At 41.8% G+C, this 21,022-nt stretch overlaps 1 protein-coding gene across 2 annotated transcripts in view; it reads right to left on the minus strand.

The window, feature by feature from the left end:
• The window catches only part of ELP2 (elongator acetyltransferase complex subunit 2), a 162,159-nt gene that overhangs the window by 70,216 nt on the left and 70,921 nt on the right, over nucleotides 1–21,022 (minus strand). For both annotated transcript variants that reach the window (XM_063451860.1, XM_063451861.1), the window contains exon 10: nucleotides 20,418–20,518. In XM_063451860.1, the coding sequence (XP_063307930.1) occupies nucleotides 20,418–20,518 (101 nt within the window). The remainder of the gene's footprint in view (nucleotides 1–20,417; nucleotides 20,519–21,022) is intronic.

Consider the following 21,022-nt stretch of genomic DNA (forward strand, 5'->3'; position numbering starts at 1 on the left):
TGCAGTGTGTGTATATGGTACTTTTCTGAAGAGAAATGGAAGGCTATTTGAAGAACAACAAAACAAAACACACCACAACAGCGCACATACTGTATTATGTGCTTATCAATAGAGACTTTCAAATAAGGAGATTAGAAAGCTTAGAAACCACTAAAAACTGATGCAAGATTATGTGCCATAACAATCTTCGAATCCACATTTACGAAAAGTACTAAACAATGTTACATTTTTTTTTCATTACAGGTCTAAACCTCTGGATGTTTTACTCAAAATCCATGCTATTTTCATTGAACCCTTTTGTTGTAAGACACACACACCCCAGGCATCTGCCAACAATAAATTATTTACTGCAGGGCATGGAAGATTCCTTTGATACGGTGAACAGTCTTATAGAGGTGATTTTCTGAATCTGTTTACGATTTTTATACTGCAATTTAAAAATGTGTCTAATTTTACTATTAAACAATTGGTCACTTAGCTAATGCCAAGCCTGGAAAGTATAAATTTGAGGAGATTTTGTCAATTTAATTATAATTTTCATAGAAAAAAATAAATGAAATGCATCTATGTATGTGAGTATACATATCAAAGCACTATCACTTTAAATGTCTAGTTTTGACACTGCGTGTTTTTATCAATGGCATTTTTAAATCATTTTGCATTCTATATTTTCACAATGCTCTCACATCAGATTATTAAAATAAGCTTTACCTTATTTAGCACTAGCACTATTTAATTTGTCTCCCACGTTCAAATTAGTGTAGGACCCACCAATATTCTGGTACTGTGAACTAGTGGTGGGCTTAACACAATATGGCCATATGAGAGAGGTAATTTTAAGTAGCCTTATAAAATGTAAAACTGTATTTTTATGTGTGTGCTGTTCCTTAGTCTGTTTTTTGTTTTTTATACATTTTTTATATTCTTAATTTGTATAATTTTCTGATTTTAATACAGGAAGAGTGGATGAAGAAGACAGGTTTGCAATCGGCACAAAACAATGGTTGTTATATACTATGTGGTTTGAACGTTGCAATTAAAAATGACAGCAAATTAGAATTAGCTTTAATTAGTGATGAACAAGAAAAATAAAAAGTTAAAATGTGATGCCTTTGTGGGTCTATGGGTGTCAAACCGTGTATCATGTAGCTCTTTGTGGACTCTAGTTATGAGCCCAACGTGGTCCGCAACTAGTTGATGATCTGGCGGGTGACATGACATTGATGGTCCGTGACACTGAAGTGGTGTCAGTGCTGCCTTGGGTATTTGTTTTGCTGAGTCATCTCCCCATAAAGAGGTGTCTGTGTCCTCTTCAGCAATTGTGACACCTGACACGACTCACTCCCACCAAAGATCCCAGACAGTGCTAGTGGTCAAGGTCCAGTGATTTAAGTGGTGCATCAGTGAGGTGCAAAGCTCTTGTCGGCCTGTGGCCAGCAGGGTTGTTTAGTACAACAGTAACAATTAGGGAGAAAAGAAGAAATAGCTTGAGACAGGGAAGAAAAGGGAGGAGAAAAGAGAGAGAGAGAGAGAGAGAAAAAAAAGGCACAAACCGAGGGTGGGGGACGGGAAGAGGTCCTTAGTCTGTTTTAAGAACATAACACGTCATTTTTAAAACCAAGGTTAAGAACCACTTAAAGGAATAAACCAAAATGAGGTTTTAGGAAGCTTATACAAACAATCTACTGAAAAACTGAGAATATAGTTAAAAATAAAGTTTTAAAGATTATAAGTGTATAATTTAGAACTGCTAAGGAATACAGAAAAGTATTCTAGATGTGGTTATAAAATAAAAAGAACAATCAAATAAATGTAAAATTTTGAAGCTTCTAGAGAAAACCAGGCGTGCTAGTGGCATTTTATAAACATATTTTTAATACCGACTTTTCTAAGGAAGAAATAGAGGAATAATGCCAGGAGACTTCTGTCTACCACATCTATATAACAAATTGAGATTTGTACACAAATATATATATATATATATATATATATATATATATATTTATTTATTTATTTATTTATTTAAGTCTATATATAATTTGAGTCTTCCAGACATTTGATAAAGGAGTGAAACCCTGGTTGTCAATTGTGGTAAAAAGCTTGTTGTCAAAAGCCAGAAGTACTCCAATATTCCTGGTGCTTAGATTCCCCATGCAAGGGGTGCCCAACGGTAGATACCCAGATGTTTTTCTATTCTAAAGCCTGGCAAAGCATTTTTGAGTTTTCATTTACAAAACCTGGGGGTATATACTTTTTGGCCAGCCTTATTCTATCTGCTATGCAGATGATGGAGCCATACTTTAGCATAAAGGCACACATGCTTTTTACCATGTATCAAAAATGGAGAACATATTTTTTGCACATAATAGACCTATTAAATCCAACACCCAAGCCTCAGCTTAACAATTTTAAAATGGATATTTCCAGCAGAATAAAGCAACATGAGACAAAAACACATCAACTCAGAAAAACATGACAACTAAACAAACACGTAGGCGCCATAACAACCTCATCTCAATGTAATTGTTAAAGTAAGATGACACCCCTGAAATGCAGACACCAGAAGTGCTGAACCTGTTTCTTTACAGTTTAACCTCAAAGTGTTCCAGATTAAACCTGAGTGCTGGTGATTGGTTAAGAGTGTCAGCTGACACTCAGACTATCACTGTCCTCTCATTGAGAAAAATGTATTTAAAATATGCAAACATATATATGTGGAAATGAAAAGTGTCAGCGCTGAAAAGTCTACCCCCCTAGATGTTATCAAAAGGGTATTAGCATAAAAAGTATTGGTATTTTTAAGTGCACAGTCTATTTTCCACCTCCACAATAGTGGATATAATATATCAAAGTTGACAACAGTGGTGCCAAAATAGAGTAATAGTATGTATCCACAGTCCCGTGTTACGTAGTCCATTAAAAGGATTCTGAAAACGGGATATAATCAAACAATAGTTTATTTCAATTTGTTAAAGCCCTTGTAAACAACTTGGCACGTACATAAGAAAAAGTGGTAAAGAAGTTATGATAACCACTAAAAAGTCCAGTACATGCAGATAGGCAGTGTGTAGGGGAAACGAAGGGACGCTGTTGTCAGGAGAGGCATAAGTCCCAACATGCAGAATCAAGTCAACTAGAAAAACATATTACCGATCCTTAGAATGGTCGAACTTAACGTAGAAAGAATAGTCAGAAACAAGCTGAAGTCAGGGACACAGACAGGAGCATAAACGAGAAGACAAAGCCAAAGGGTCAGGGCTACCAGAAATAAGGATAATTAGAATAAGCCAAGATCAAAAACTAGGAATTAAAATACCAAACGTGCTCTCGGATAACCAAAGAAGTGGAAACCACGACAGGGTAAAGAAGAAAAAGAAATGTATAGCCCTTCCCTTTCATTCATTGGTGGACAGGGGTCACCTGACACCAGAACGTGCGTAGGCGCTCTTCGTGTGGCTGCACATGCACCTCTGCGTGACCTCTAAGCCTGCTGTATATCTTGTGCTGCTTTTACAGCTGCCGGCGTCCTTAGGAACACAGCACTCTCTGTGGATGGAGGCGCCGGCGGATCTGCCCGTGATCGCCCGCAACTTAGGTAAGTCTTGTTTATTATTTAAGTGACGGCACCGATTGGGTGCGGTCACGTGGTGTCGCGGACCTGGGGCCGTGACAGCTATAACTTTACACCACTGTAAGATTCTGCTGATGCCGGTAAATGACGTTAAGTGAAGGCCTTTTCCTCAGCTCATAAATGCTTTTCACCTGTACTTGGCAGGCTTTATCAAGATAGTGAGGTGTCCTTCTTTTGTAGTATATATACACACCTAGTGCAATTGCAATGCCAGTCTATTTCTCTTACAAGTACATGTGCCCTTCTGTGGCAGGGCTTTTAATTGTAACGACCAGCTTAAATAAATAAAATTGAAAAATTCATAAAAAAAATCTGGATAGATATAATCAAATCTCAAATACAATTCTATACAACATCTTTAAAAACAATATATGAATAAAACATATTATAACATAAATGATCATGGTGAAATTAATGCATTTAGGATTTTTGCATCGGTTGATGTATTTCTAAAGTGTTTCGTTCTTATAGCAACATGCTTATAAAAAGTGGTTGTCAACCCTTATTAGGAACAATAGTGCAATTAGGATATATTAGCTTGAAGTACGTAATAACGTGATAAAATACAGAGTTGAAATTATAGCAAGAAAAACAAAGATCGGTAATTTGATGCCATATTAACAAAAAACAAAACAAAAAAAAAACTAATATAAACACCACAAGTATACAAATCGTAAATGAATCATCAATAAGAATAATTTTTGTGAATTAATGTCCAGAGTCCTTCACTCTGTAACAAATGGAGATAGAAAGGAACCCAAGATATGCATTAGCTAAGTTGTATTAACATGATAATTATGGAGTGTAATTGAATAATTATACCCGTAATTTAAAAAAAAAAAAAAAAACTGCAAAAATGTTATCTAAAGATATGATTGTTACGTCTTTACATAAGGTTGTAGAAGAGTATCTATGTACCGAGATAAATTGGCAGTGAGCTATTCTATACCAGAAATTATTGGTCTCCCTGGAGGTTTTTGCAGGTCCTTAACTGGTTTAATGGATGTGTAACTGACACATATTCATATTATTTTTTTGGTTAAAATACCTAAAATCCTTCCTTTTTCTAAAAGCATATGTAAATTATTTTGGGTGTCTTTAGTGGGGTCTTTAGTTAAAATATGATAAGTAGTTTTGTCTTTTAAAAATCTATTGCACTCTTCTTTGTAATATGTGATATCCATGATCATAATCCCTCCACCCTTATCTGCAGGCTTAACTATAATATTTGTATTGTAATTTAGTTCTGTAAGTATATGGTTAGATTTTGTGAGGTATTGGGTATCTTAGATGGAATTTGCTCTAACTCACAGACTATACTATTACTCTATTTGGCAACAATACCAAAGATACGTTTTTCAACCTTGATCTTTCATATCCACCACTGTGGAGGTGGAAATTAGACTTCACACTTAAAAATACCAACACTTGTTATGCTAATACCCTTTTTGATAACATCTAGGGGTAGACTTTTCATCGCTGACACTTTCCTTTCCATATTCCATTTTACAGGTTTTTAGGAATCACCTTTCATGTGCCTAGCAGCTTATACTTTTTAAACATGTAAAAGTTTTAATGTATTTTATAAGTTTTTGAAAATCATTACCCTTTGGTCATTTAGTCTTGGGTCACTCACTGTATCCACGACAGATCTACTTATCTGCTTTTATTCCATATGATCAGAAAAAACAAGACTAAAATGATATTCTAATACACCTCTTCCTACACCGGTTTTACAGATAAAACAAGAATTTCTTGTGTAGATATGGTCCAACAAGCAGAGGCTATGTCTATTACTTCTACACCCCAAGATTCACAAGGGAATCAAATTCACTAGATCTTAAAACATTGTGACAATATAGAGAAATCCAAGAATTATATGTTCTGCTGCATTTCATTCTCTGCCCAAAGCATTAAAATGCTGACAGATGTAATTTGATAGATAGACAGCGATTTCCAGTAATGCAAGATATCTCCATATCTATGTCTAAAGAACAAAACTGGCACTAGACTGGTTGGCGGCATTTTAGCCAGGCAGTACGCTAAACACATCAACTCAAACACACTACTCAATCGGTATTTAGCCCCACACACTGGAAACTTATCATGCCTGGTTTGCAACTGCATCAGTTTTCACAACACACAGCCTTCTAGTGAGCTGAACTGCGAGTCCCACAGAAATGAAACAACTGTCCTTCTAGGTTTGCTCAGACATGGCTGCACATCATATTCAAACAGGCACTAAACTGGAACCATGCAAGTGGATGGGGAGGCTGACACATTCTTTATCTCAATTATTGTCATGCAACCTATTGAGCATTTTGGGACTGGATTCTAAATTAAATTTGCTGTGATGCCTGCAAGCACTTCGTTGCTGTGGAAAAAAAAAAAAATTCTATTATACTCACACACACACGGCTGTATAAAATAATAGTTCATATTGGATTTATTTTGTATTGTTTGCATACGCATCCCATTGCTGGTTTAAGTATAAGTACAGGTTTAAAGCATTAGCAGGCTGGTTATAGTGGGAAAAGACAGCCTCATAAGTATCGCAGTGATTCTCTAAGGTTTAGGTTTAGCAGGAATAACCAGAAGAACACAGTATGATAGGACAAGGACACAAAAAGCAATATATTTTATATATATATATATATATATATATATATATATATATATATATATATATATATATTCTAAAGTATTAAGCAGTCAGTGAGAACATCTCTGACCATATTAAAGCACATACCATCTAAACCAGCATTTAACTGTTTTGTCACAAATTGGTAGCAGTGAGCCATTGATCAATTGAAAAATTAGCTCATAGACACATTCGTCAATGGTTATATGATATATAACAATTTATTGTAAAAGGGACCTTCTTTAGAATTGGTGCCAGAAGGGGCCCCAATTGCACTGGGAAAGGCAATACTGCTACATAATGTATTTATTTATTATTGCCATTGACATATTAAGTGGTCTGGGTGCAATCTCCCATGTCACTTAATCCTACAGTGGTAATGATTGCAGTTACTGAGAAATTGCAATAATTACCTTGCAGGGTTAAGTCCTCCTCTAGTGGCTGTCTACAAGACAGCCACTAGAGGGACTTCCAGGTGCTTAGACGACTTTTGGTTGACTAAACGACACTGGACGTCCTCACGCTATGCATGGGCACTTACAGCGTCACCGGAATCCCCATGGGAAAGCAGTGAAGAATGCTTTGCTATGGGGAAATCGTAATGCGAGCGCGGCGATTGCCGCGCATGCGCATTAGGTCTCCCCCTGTAGGCTGACATTGGCGGGGGAGGAGCGGGGGAGGAGCGTGGGCAGAGCTGGATTCAGATAAGTGTTTGAAAGGGTTTTCACCCCTTCAGAGATGTGGGATGTGGGGCACTGTAGGATCACTGTAGCACCATAAACTGTGCTTAAAAAGTAACTCTATTAAATACAAAAAGGCAAAGCTATGTTTTTTGTAAATATTATGCTCATATCAACATATCAAAGTAGTAGTAGTAGTAGTAAAAAATAGTTTATCAGTAGGCCTCTCGCTAGGGACGAGGAAATAGACAAAATAGTAGTAGCTATTATCCTGTCTGGGGGAATGACAGGAGTAACATCAATCTCCTGTTTGTCAGCAGTTTCGAACTGTCTGGACAGAGCGTCTGCTTTAGTGTTGCGATCACCTGGCCAATAGGTGATAATATAATTGAAATGGGACAAAAACAGTGACCACCTAGCCTGCCTAGAAGACAATCTTTTAGCCTCACTAAGGTAGGATAGGTTCTTGTGATCTGTAAATATGAGGATGGGATCCTTAGTTCCTTCTAACAAATGTCTCCATTCTTTAAGTGCTAAAATAATAGCAAGGAGTTCGCGATTACCCACATCATAATTCTTTTCTGCCTTGGACATTTGTTTGAAAAAGAAGCCACAGGGATGCAATGGCTTTTCAGGCGACTCTCTTTGGGATAAGACAGCACCTACCCCGATATCGGAAGCACCAACTTCAAGAATATAGGGCAGTGAGGGGACAAGATGCTGTAAAATAGGTGCAGATGCGAACGTAGTTTTAAGAAATTCAAAAGCCTGAAGTGCCTCGGTAGACCAGACACGAGTATTGCCATCCTTTTTTGTCATACGGGTGATAGACGCTACAATAGAGGAAAAACCTTTAATAAAGTGTCTATAATAGTTAGAGAAACCAAGAAAACGCGGAATGGCTTTCAAACCTTGTGGTAGAGGCCATTCTATGACAGCAGAAAGCTTCTGGAGATCCATACGAAAGCGGAAATCAAATATCCCAAAAATTGGACTTCGGATTGGTCGAATAGACATTTTTCCAGTTTACAATAAAGATCATTAGCAAGAAGGGTCTTCAGAACTGTTGTAACATGTCTGTGATGAGTGTGTAAATCTGTAGAGTATATTAATATGTCGTCCAAGTACACAATTACAAATGTGTGAATAAAGTCTCTTAGGACGTCATTAATAAATTCTTGAAATACTGCTGGGGCATTACATAGACCAAATGGCATCACAGTATACTCGTAATTGCCAGATCTAGTGTTGAATGCCGTCTTCCATTCGTGGTCTTTCTTAATACGTATTAAATTGTATGCACCTCTAAGATCCAATTTAGTGAATATAGTAGCATGTTTTAGCCTGTCAAATAATTCCGTGATTAAAGGTATAGGGTATGCATTTTTGATGGTGATTTTATTTAGACCTCTATAATCGATACACAGTCTTAAATCACCTTCTTTCTTTGATACAAAGAAGAACCCCGAGGGGGGCGTGTCCTGCAGCCGGAGAATGTGGCCGCATAGCCGCTCAGCTCCTCGTGGCACCCGCATAGAAGAAGCACCTACCGCTCACCTCACACACCGTAAAGCATCCAGATGGGCTGCAAAAAACTGGCGGACGCCGCCGGCACCCCGAGACTGACGGGACCGGGGGGAGGACAATCAATCAGATCCTTCCTGCACTCCACGGCCCGCGGAGAGACGCAGCAGCACGAGATGGAGGCCACAAGCCCGACCAGGGACTCCTCTCCCTCCACCCTGCCGAGATTCTCACCTACACCATCCCTGCTGTCAGAACAGCAGCCACTACAGGACGGTGAGTGGAGGGCAATACTGCCTAACCTGCTGATTAGGCAGATTTTGATGCCCTCTCTGACCGCCTGGGCCGTGTGGTCAGAGAGGAAGTGGCCCAAATAAAGGCAGACCTCACCAACGTAGAGGCGAGGATGTCTGTGGCGGAGGCTGAAACCAAGGCGCTCCGCACAGACCTCGAACAGACTAACGCCACAGTGACCACCCAAGAAGCAGGCATGGCCCACCTGACCACGTGGGTGGACGACCTAGATAATCGCGGACGCAGGATGAACCTGCGGATCCGTGGCGTCAGGGAGGGGGGCCCAGCCGAAAACATCCCAGAGCTCCTTAGACAGATCTTCAGCCAGGTACTGGGCAATCAAAACATGCCCAGATTGGGTCTAGTCAGAGCCCACCGCGCACTGCGCACTGCGCCCTCCGCCCACACCGGAGGAACAGCCGAGAGATATAGTGTGCTGCCTGGATAATTTCCAACTGAAGGAAGAAATACTGCGCACAGCAAGACGCATGGGCACCATCCGTATGGACGGCCAATCGATCACAATATACCAAGACCTTTCCCGCTACACACTTCAAGCCAGGCGTGCACTACGCCCCATCACCACAGCCCTGCAACATGCCGGCATACAGTACCGCTGGGTACCCCTTCTCCCTCTCCGCTCGGCACGGTCCAGAACACCTGACCATAAGGAAACCTGAAGATGTCCCTCCATTTCTACGCAACCTGGGCCTCCCACCGGTGACGGTCCCCAACTGGCTGGCGAGGTCGTTCCTCACGCAACCTAACAGACCCCAGCAGCAACAACGGCGCAACCCGGACCAGCAAAGACCACAGCCACAACGCCGCCGCGATGGGCGCCCTGACCAAGCCAGACACGAAATATAAAACCGCACCACACTGCCTTGGCGGCAAGAAGAAAATCCACTTCAACGCAGACAACTACGACAGACTGAGTACTATGCATGGGGACGATTGACTGACCTAGACTGAACCTCTGGTTCGACAGAGTGGACTGGGACCTCATGTTCAGCACACTCCAAAACCTCGGTGTCGGACCGAACTACCTCTCCTGGGTGAAAGCCCTATATACGCGCCCGACAGCGCGCATCCGGATTAACGGAGCACTGACAGACCCATTCCAGATACATAACGGGACCAGGCAGGGATGCCCACTGTCACCCCTGCTCTTCGCACTAACATTAGAACCCTTCCTCAACAGAATCAGACAAAATGACGACATACAAGGGATCACAATCGGACGGACACATCACAAGACCCTGGCCTATGCAGACGACCTCCTCTTCATAGTCACGACCCCTGGACCGACCTTACAAGCCATCCAGTCAGAATTCGAAACGTACGGCCGAGTTTCGAACCTTCAAATTAACTTCTCGAAGTCGGAAATCCTTGGACTATCCATCGACCACACACTTAGACGGGCTCTCCAGCGACAATACCCATACCGCTGGTGTGACCAACACATGCGATACCTGGGAGTCTGGCTAACACCGAACCCGGCAGATCTATATACCCACAATTACGTCCCAATCCTGAAAAAAGCGATTGAAGAACTACGCACTTGGGACTCATACTACATCTCCTGGCTGGGCAGGGTGAACGCGGTCAAGATGACACTACTGCCTAAACTCCTCTTCATTTTCCAGACGGTGCCCATATCGGCCCCATATCCCTACTTTTCCACTTTGAAGACAGAGGTCCGCAAGTTCGTATGGAAAGGCAAATCGCCGCGCATAGCGTACGCCCAACTGACGCTGCCCAAACTCAGAGGGGGGCTGGCACTCCCTGATTTCGAGAAATATTACCAAGCAACGCACCTAAACAGGATCATGAGCTGGTCGGTGGAGGGCAGCACAAAAATATGGACCCAGCTAGAATCGGACACGGCCAAATGCGATCTAAAAACCCTGCCGTGGATCACGAAAGCCGCATACAGACTCAAACAAATACCGAACCCGTTTGTGACAGCGACCATGCGGATCTGGCACAGACATGGCACGAAACATTACCTGACGACAGACCCAGGCCCCCTACTCCCGCTGAGAGGCAACCCGGACTTCCCGGCAGGAGATCAAGGCCCGATACCGGGTCTAACTAAACACATACCCACCTTGCGGGCCAAGGATGTCCTTCAACGGCCATTCGCCGTACGCCCGACGACCAAACTTTTTCCGGAACAGCCACACACGTTCACGCACACACTCTGGCAAGAGCGCAGATCGCGCAATACACCAGATCAATCCCCCAAAAGGCGTACCTACTGAGAGATCTGACGCAGTTCGAACAGCTGTGCACACAAGACCAGGAACCAGCCCGGGCCATATCGCAGATCTACTCGGCCATCATAGTGAACAGATACATCCTGGCACCGCCATGCATCAGACACTGGGAGGAGGACTTAAATGAATCCCTCACAGACGCAGAATGGGACAAGATTATAACTCACATACAGAAAACGCCAGGTTCGGCGAGAGCACAAGAAAACTCCTACAAAATCCTGACCAGGTGGTACATAACCCCATCGAATCTTCACGCCAGAGACCACCAGATCACAGACACCTGCTGGAGATGCGAGGATGCGGTGGGCACCTTTACACACATATGGTGGGATTGCGCCCGAATTAGACCCTTCTGGGAAACGATCCGGAAGATAATACAAGAAGTAACGGATGAGGCCTTACCACGGACACCAGACGCCTTCCTCCTCCGACACCAGCATACACCAGGTCCATCATCCCGAGACTCCTAAATGCGGCCAAAATAACGATCCCCATGTTCTGAAGACAGACCTGCACACCGCCCATGAGACGTTGGGTGGAGGAAGTGGAGGACATAAGGAAATACGAAGACATGAAAGCGACCACACCGAAACAAAGAGATAAATACACGAAACGCTGGTTCTACTGGCTACGTACTCTAAACTCAGACAAATTCCTACAGCATATTGCTGCACCATAAGCAGGAACAAGGAAAGAGACGCAGGAGACCCAGAGATGGTCAAAAAGAGGCCCCGGGTGGGGGCGAACCTGGGGCGGCGACGGGGGGCGCGAACCAACCGACCCACGGAAACCCATACCCCTCCTACTCCGACAGACACACTCAAAACAGGACAAGGACTTGGACTGTGCACTAAGACCCAGACACACCATGGCGCCTCCCAACCTCGCAACTCGGCGGGACCCAGGAATTGGGCCAGGAGGACACACGCAGATCACGGGCATTCCACGAGCTGCAAGCACCTAAACGCATACGACCGAGACCCAAGACCGACCACGCCACTACACGAGTGCCACTCGCGAACGGACCACGGGACACGACTCGGACAAACTACACACCCACAACAACACCCCAGGCCAGACTTGACCCCAGAGGAGCAATGAACAGCACCCTACCACCCAGACCAGGAGACACAGACACGCGAGGTAACCTGCCCCCACAACCCAGACAACCCACAAGGCACGGGAGCGTACACACTCCCGGCACCTAGACCACTACCTCCCTACCAGACACACGAGTCATAGGCAAACACACATCGAGGACACTATATATCCATGCATGGCAGGACCATACCCGCATAGAGACGCCAGTCATAACACCGGTAGCCAACCCTCACAGACGCTGAGCCGAGGGGGAACAGGACACCATACAAACCAACAAAGACTGGAAGACCACACAGCACCCAAAACGGGAACTGATAGGAAGGGGCACGATACAGACTAACTAAACAACAAACAAGAGCGGACTGAGACGTGACTCGCAAAGATATAAAGGCAGACACAGACCGGCCCCAATTTAACCACACCCGACACACACGAAATGCAAGGACGCGCGACGAGACGAGCACACGAACTACTCAGACCCACCATATCAACTAAGGACCCAGACGGCATTGACACCTCAGGAGGTCTGGCTACGCCTAATAGGGGAACTCATAGAGGACCAAACCCGCCAGACTATACACATAAACATAAGAACCTTGGGAACCCACATATTCCTCACCACAGACCATCCACACACCACACACCGTCCCACACATGGCAACAACAGAGCCGACCATGGCTACTTACTGCAATAAGAACACAGATGAACACAGGCGCATTGCTACGCCGACATCACATAACACACCACAAAACAGTAAAAGAATTGCTCACAAATGGCCTAACTTCTGATATTGTTGATATATAAGCAGAGCCTCTGCGTAGGCGATGATGCAACGAAAGCTCATATGTGTTGTATGTATCCATAACTTGAACAACCGTGATAGAAACGATTCAACACAAATGCACCACTTCAGCCACGAAAGCTTTAAAATTCTCACCCCACAGCCTTACGCTTTACACGGTCAACTATACTGAGCGCAGCCGGATAACCAATAGGACAATATGCATACCCTTTTACCAGGAACGCATAGTTAACATCAGCCTACATTAGACCGCGCATTCTGCGAGGACTATTTAGCATTGGGAGAACATTTGCCTATACACACATTCAGTTACAAGTAATGCATGCTTCCTTGCAGAGTACGTACAGGGAAACACTGAGCGACGGGCACTAGTTACTGAAATGATGTCCAAGATACTAAAACATACGGCCGTAAACCAATTTGAGTGCATAGATCAGTTGACAAAATGAATCAATAAGTTGTGTAATTCAGGCTACGACAAATCCGCTTCTGCGCAAGCGACAAAATGTTTACACCTTTATTTACTGTTACTTATGCCCCTGCGTGGGCAACTACTTGCTTTACTACGAAACTGTTTGATATATGCGTTTATATTGTGAAAACAATAAAAGATATTCAAAACAAAGAAGAACCCCGCTCCAGCCGGAGAAGAGGATCTCCTAATAAACCACTTTTCTAGTGATTCCTTAATATATTCCTCCATGACACGGTTTTCTTGAACAGATAAAGGGTACATACTGCCCTTAGGAGGTATAGTGCCAGGCAATAAATTGATAGCACAATCGTAGGGTCTGTGAGGCGGTAATTTGTCAGCCTCCCTTTTATCGAAGACAGTCTTGAGAAATAAGTACTGAGGGGGTATTACAGTAGACAAAGGAGGAGTAGTTGGAACATTAATAGAATTCAAAGGGGTGATTTCAATAGTACAAGACTCGTGGCAGGCTTCGCTCCATGATTTTATTTGCCCTGACTCCCAGTCGAAAATGGGATTGTGAGCACGTAACCATGGGTACCCTAACACGACGTGAGAAGAGGGAGAGGTGATGACCTGGAACCGAATGGTTTCAAAGTGTAAAACCCCTGTATACATGTGTAACGGTACAGTTTCATGAGTAACAACTGGAGAACTTAATGGTCTACCATCTATGGCCTCAACGGCCAAGGGTATCTCCTTCTCTCTGATGGGAATGTTGTTTTTCTTAACAAAACCAGAGTCTATGAAATTTTCAGCTGCCCCGGAGTCAACCAGAGCGTATATGTGCTATGCAACTCTCTCCCATATGTAAAGAAACAGGGAGAAGCAAACGGTTAGGAGGCAATTTAGGAGACTTAGATATCACAACCCAAGGCAAGTCCCCTATAAGGTCTTAGGTGCGAGAGTTTTCCGGAAGCAAAGGACATTCCTTTACCATATGGTCTCTCCTACCACAGTATAGGCAGAGTCCGTCCCTTCTCCTATGTAATTTTTCAGTATCAGAGAGTTTGGCAACCCCTAATTGCATGGGTTCCTCCTCCGATACTTTAACACTCTCAGGTTTATCCACTCTGGGGTTAATAGGTGTAACCAAACGTCTATTCCTGTTCTTAGTATAGAGCCTGTCACAAATCCTATTATCTATATCAATGAGGTAGTTAACCCATTGTTGGTCCAATCTACCTGTGAAGCAAGTGTACGAAACTGAATAGCATAGTCAGCCACAGACCTAGAACCCTGTTTAATTCTCATTAATGCTCTTGCAGCATTTTTTTACCTTTTCGTTGTGTCAAAAGTTCTACGAAAAGCCGTAAGAAAACTATTGAAATCATGCACCATAGGTCAATTAGCCTCCCAAATAGGATTTGCCCACTCAAGTGCTTTTTTGGTAAGCTGGTGCATAAGGAACCCCACCTTATACCTTTCTGTGGGAAAGGAATGTGGATACATGTCAAAGTGGAATTATTTTTGATTAATGAAACCTCTGCATGTCTTAGAGTCCCCTCCATACCTAGGAGGAGGTGTTAAATGGGCCGAAGTATTAGGCAAAGTAGATACTTCAGGAAGAAGAGGTGTAGGAGGCTTAGGTGTGGTTGTTGGAATAGTTCTAGATAAGAGCGTCTGGAGAGCTTGGGCTATCTGATCCATACGGTGATCCTGCTCTACAAATCTAGCCTCATGAGACGCCATCTGCTGAGCTAAATCTGTGGGGTCCATGGCCCTATCGTAATGTAACGAAAATATACCCCAACACGCAGGATTCAACTAAACAGAAGACAACACAGAGGGGAGATAAGTCTACCGGACCTTAGAGTGGCCGGACTCGACGTATATAGGAGAAGTACAGAGTCAGGAGCGATCCGAGGTCAAGGGCACAAAGAGACAGTGTAAACTAGGTCTAGCCGGGGTCTGGTACACAGTAAACATCAAGCCAACAAACAGAACAGATAAGGATAAAGAGATAACGTAGTCAGAAAACAAAGCCAAGGTCAAGTACGAAGGAACACAACTGAATACAACAAGTGCTAAAGGGAACTGAAACAGAAACCACGATAGGGCAAGGAACTAAGGGAAAGAGGCGAGTATATATATCTTAAAATCTATTTTGATTGGTCCCTGTCACATCCACGCCCCCAAAAGGTAAGTGTATGGGGAGTGTGGCATGACAGAGACCAATGGAAGGCCTTTGCCAATTTAGGCTCCCACTGTCCCTTTAAGAGCGCGCCAGAGACCCGCAGCGCGCTCTTAGAGTCAGGCGGGACACGTGACCGCTTCTCGCGATCACTGCCCACCTTCCTGTTGCAGCCGTCGGATGAGCCGCGCGCGGCTCGTGCAGCGCAGCAGCAGGGCCGCGCGCGGCTTGAACAGAGGACCACTACAATCACAGAGTTTACAGAGGATGCAGAGCATTGAGGCAATTTGCGGGCAGCTCACATTTGGTTCCCAGATTACGCTGATGTTGTAGGAGCAGGATTCAACACCAAGGAACATGGCCCTAGAATTTGGGCAACTGATTAAAATATTTAATATTTTTGGAAAGACTTTTAAAACTAGTTTTTAAAAATATTGAAATATTAAAACTAGAACATATTTAAAAAATTTTTTTAAATGTTTTTCAAATATTAGTTCCAGGCTGCCTAATTCAATTTTGTGCATATTTTACATCTGTCATCAGCACGCAAAGAACTTCTCCCTTGCCTCACCAGAAGGGCAATATACTTTGAAAAGAAAAACATCTAACTACTATAACTAGTCCTATCATTTTTACATACATTATATTTTTCTAATAATCTCTAGTTTGTACATTGCAGGAGGAGTCCTAGCGTTCTCTAACAGGACACCAATTCCTTACACTTAATATATTTAAATTGAACATGTATATATATATTATTGCAGTTTTTAAACCATTTGATTGAACCATGGTATACAACTAAGTGCCTTTTCCCTTGATACTATTAAAAGCTCACAATTTAACTGATTTCCAACCCTGCTCTGTCCTGCTGAGAGCATCAGTCAGGTTTTCAGTAGGTGTTACACTTGCGATCAGACTCACCTGCATATCCCTGTTTGGGAAGCAAATACTTCCTTGCAATAACAGGTTAAAAGTACATCATATGTTGGCTTTAACTAAATATAACATATCTATTCTCCCTCCATTCTTAGATTGACTGCTCAAAACTGCTGCAATGCTAGCTATTTATCTCCTCTCTGCATGCTGTTGCTGCTCTCACACTTGTCCCTTGCAGGCATTGCTTTCCTTTAGGCTTAATTTAAGCAGGAGAAGTGCCCTCAGGAAGGCTTCCCTGGTAACAGTAGGACACAACATTTTTTTTATCTGTGCTGATCATAACAGGTTCGGCACAGATTGAACTGAGAGAATGTAAGCTTGTTTGAGCAGGGTCCTCTTCAACCTATTGTTCCTGTAAGTTTTCTTGTAATTGTCCGATTTATAGTTAAATTCCCCATCTCATAATATTGTAAAGCGCTACGGAATATGTTGGCGCTATATAAATAATAATAACTAACAGGAGGAAGGAATGGCTTGATTTTAGCACAATTTACAGATGAAAGATGATTCTCTATCATTGAAGACTAAAGTGTATTTGAAAATATTACCATAAATGGAGGAACTATGTCTGGTGTCGAGGTAGAATTACATTAGAAATGTGGCTAGAGTAGGGGTTATGGGAGAGAAGCAATGTAGGAATCTAGTAATACAAGTAATGTGGCTGGGGGAGGCGAGAAGTAATGGGTGAAATGTAGATGTATAGGCAATGTAAAAAAGGAAAGAAATGTAGTTGAGATGGTGAGGAAGCAATTGTTTATAATGGATGATTAGAGAGGGAAGTGTGCCTGGGGAAACAAGTGCATTTTATAATGAGGGCAGGTGTCAGAGAAAGATGCTGAAAGACACAGAGGGTGTAAAAGGTATAAGAGACAGACTTGGGTAGGTAAGATGGTACTTCTCTATGTGGAATAGTAATGTACTAGCGCTAAGAATCTCTGCTCAGGTTAATAACGTTAAATGCTATTTTTTATGCTTTAATATTTAATCATGGCCATTTACTAAGGATCAAATGCCAATAGTCTGTATTAAGAAAAACAAAGAAAAAATACAGACTGGATTTCAGTCTGTCCAGATGCAACAGATAGCCTGAAATCTGGATCCGAATGATGGAAATACACAACTCAATGCTCAAGTACAATGATAATTACACGTTTCTGTTTAGATGATTAAATGTATAACATTAATATTATTTAATAAATTTGTTTAAGGACAATATTGTGGATTTTCATTAGGTTTAGCATTTGTTTTGTGAACTTACATATTTGTTTAGATTACATCCACATAAAACTTGATGAATGATAAATATGCTATCCTGTGCTTTATAGAAAATTTGCATGTGACATTGCAAGTTTAATTGTATATCTAAACATTTTTAATTTTCCTATCCCATGGCATCATATTGCATTGTATGGAATGAATTAAAAAAAAAAAAAATGTACACAGTTGTGGAACTAATCTCAACTGGAACATGGCTGCTTTAATCAAGATGAGACAGTTACTCTTTACATTTGAAAACAAAAAGATTTGTATTCTGATCGATTTCTTATAACTGTTAAAGTACAGGCCATGAAAGGATACACAATAAAAAAAAAATAAACCCTGACTAAAAAAAGCAAACAAAAGAGAATGTTGGGTAAAGAAGTGAACAGTAACATTTGACATTTTATGACAAGCTTCTCATAGTTGCCGAGAATGGTGGTTTGTCCTTTTCCAGCAATGACATTTTATTCAGACAATCTTTTATCACCATAGTATCTTGACAAGCAAGGCAAAAATCAACCAATTATGCTATAGCCTGGATGTTAGTGGGTTATCGCTAATGCAATGAACTGCTTCACATCACACGTTAACATTTTAGCCTCACAATGCAAAGAAGGCAGTCAGTCTCATTAACTGCTAACATTTTTTTTCCCCAGTACGACTAAACTGGCAACCTGCTTAGATATGGTTACCCGGAAACCTGCCCTCTGTAAAAAGTAGCTTTACAATACAACATAAATACATGTGTTTAAAAAAAAAAAAAAGATTTATGTATGTAACTGCTTTCACAGAACATGGGCAATTCATGGGGAGTTAAGCTGCAGAGTGCATTTTTTTCCTTCACTAACAAAAAGGCCACGTAAAATAAAACGTGATGTGAAATATGTGTGCAGCTAATTAGTTTGGATTAGAGATACGTAATGAAGTAAAAAAAAAAACAAAAAAAAAACAGATGGACATAACAGTTTTGCAATTTCATCTTCTGTGCAATGAACAGATACGATGTGCCAGTAGAGAAGAAATGTTTTAGATTTGATAAAGGGATGATGTTTCAAAAGCTTGTCAATACAAATGTCTGTTTTTCCAGAAAAGGTATTTATTTGCAAATTAACAAAGTTTTGTATTTTATTTAAAGAAGAAATAACAACTGTAGAGCTTTCTAATCAATGATTCACCTTAAACTTATAAGGGCACTAGATGCACCAGAACCACTACAGCTTAATGTAATAGTCATGGGGCACAGAGCCAGAGCCTGCCCCGCTCACTAAAACACACCCACATCTATTAAGTTATGCAGTGTGTATAGTAAATGCAATGTCTGTGTAGATGCAGTGTGTGCAGGGATAGTAGTGTGTGTGTTTGTGTCGCAAATGCAGTGTGTCTGTCTGTGTAGTGGAAGCAATGTGTGTGCTTGTGTAGTGGATGCAGTGTAGTGATGTGTACTGGACGCAGTGTATGTGTGTTTGTGGGCAGTGGGGCGGAGAGCAGTTTTTTCTCAATGTATAATAACATTTATTCCCCCCTTCCTGTCTCTTACCTGTGGGCAGGAAAGGGGTCACAAGATTTCCTGGTGGTCCAGTGGCACAGGAAAGTATTTTGTGAAGAGGGGGCCCAGAGATCTGATTCTTCATCTCCTCCAGCATCTGGTCTTTTCCTCTGGCGAGCCGCGGGTTGCCGTAGCAATGCTCCAGGATGCATTGCGTTCCGCGTAACTTGCGGAAACGCTCTCGCAACTCGTGAGAGAAAAGTACCTGATGCTGCAGGAGATATAGAATGTGTGTGTACACATTTTATATATAAAATTTACTATATATATATATAAGCAAATGGGCAGTCCGGGTTCCTTGTGGCACAGCACATTTGTTAAAGGTACAGGGGCGGGAAAAATATGCTGAATGCTCCCATAGAGATACACACTGACTCAATGCTCCTCTAGGAGGAGATGTGGATAGGTGCAGTAATTTGCAGCACATGAGCAACAGCCTCCCAATGCTTCCTTACGGAGAATCATTGGATTGGCTCAGATGATCAAGATTGATGATCTCTACTGGGGAGGTTGGCAAGCCGCAGCAAGATTGGTGAGGGCTAAAATGTAACAATATTTTTACATTTTTAATAGGGGAGGGGGACTAAAATCTTACTAATCACTAAGCCTTATAGCATTAGTAATATATGTTTGTCTTCTTAACGCAACATCATTTCTTTAACAGGATTGATGACTTGACTTGCCCAGAGCAAGCAGCAGTAAAGGGACTAAAAAGTAAATTTTATGTCAAATTTAATGATTAAAAAAATATAAAATAAACTAAAGCACAAAGGAATTAAATATTCAACACATCTACTTAAATTATTTTTTTTTTTTTAGTTTTTTGTTTTAATTAGCGAGTGTTCATCTAATAGAAGCTTTATCTGACTTCTAACTTTTAGCCCATGCTCCTAAATTATAGGGAAATTTACACAAGGACTGCATTACACAAAAAAAGTATATATAATAAAGTAAAGCCCACAATCATTCTTTAGGCATATCCCCATTGCGTGGTTAAAATAATTTTAGAGAATTAAATTGCTATTTAATGCTGCCCAGTTTATCCTATAATAGGACATGACTGCTTTGAATATCCAATTATGCAATATCTGTAAAAGGATTGTGTTACACACATACCTGTTCAAGCCAGACTCCACACTCCGCATCTGGTCTCCACAGAATCATAGTTTTGTCCATGGATGCGGATAACAGACTCATTGGCTGTACAATGCTGCCATCTGCAGTAGACAACAAATAATGCAGCTATGAGCAACAAAAAAGTATGTTTTCCGTAGTTCTATCTAAAACAACAACAATATGGTGACACTAGTAACAAGATAGTTCAACAGCAAGGTCAGGGACAGCCTTAGGCCTTTAGCCGCCCTGTATGAAAGATTTTCTCAGCGCCCATTCCCTGGTCACACCCGCTGATCCTTATGTGTATGTATCGGGGTATAGTGTTTGTATTAGTTTAATAATTATTAAAGAATCAAGCAAAATATTCATTCCACCTTACCTGTTTCCTTGCAGGGAAGGGGGATTGCTGATCTGTGGTGTCCAGGGAATCTGGTGTGCGCTTCCACCTCCGTGTGTGATCTTTGTTATGGGTGTATTGACTGTATGTGATGTACATGATGGGTATTTAATTCAGATAAAAAATAAAAAAAATGCATGTAGGCCCATGTGTGAATGCAGGTGTGAATTTTTGCAATGTCGCGTGCACACAGTCCCACCCACAATTA

Source organism: Pelobates fuscus, chromosome 4 (assembly GCF_036172605.1).
Source record: "Pelobates fuscus isolate aPelFus1 chromosome 4, aPelFus1.pri, whole genome shotgun sequence".
Classification (NCBI taxonomy): Eukaryota; Metazoa; Chordata; class Amphibia; order Anura; family Pelobatidae; genus Pelobates; species Pelobates fuscus.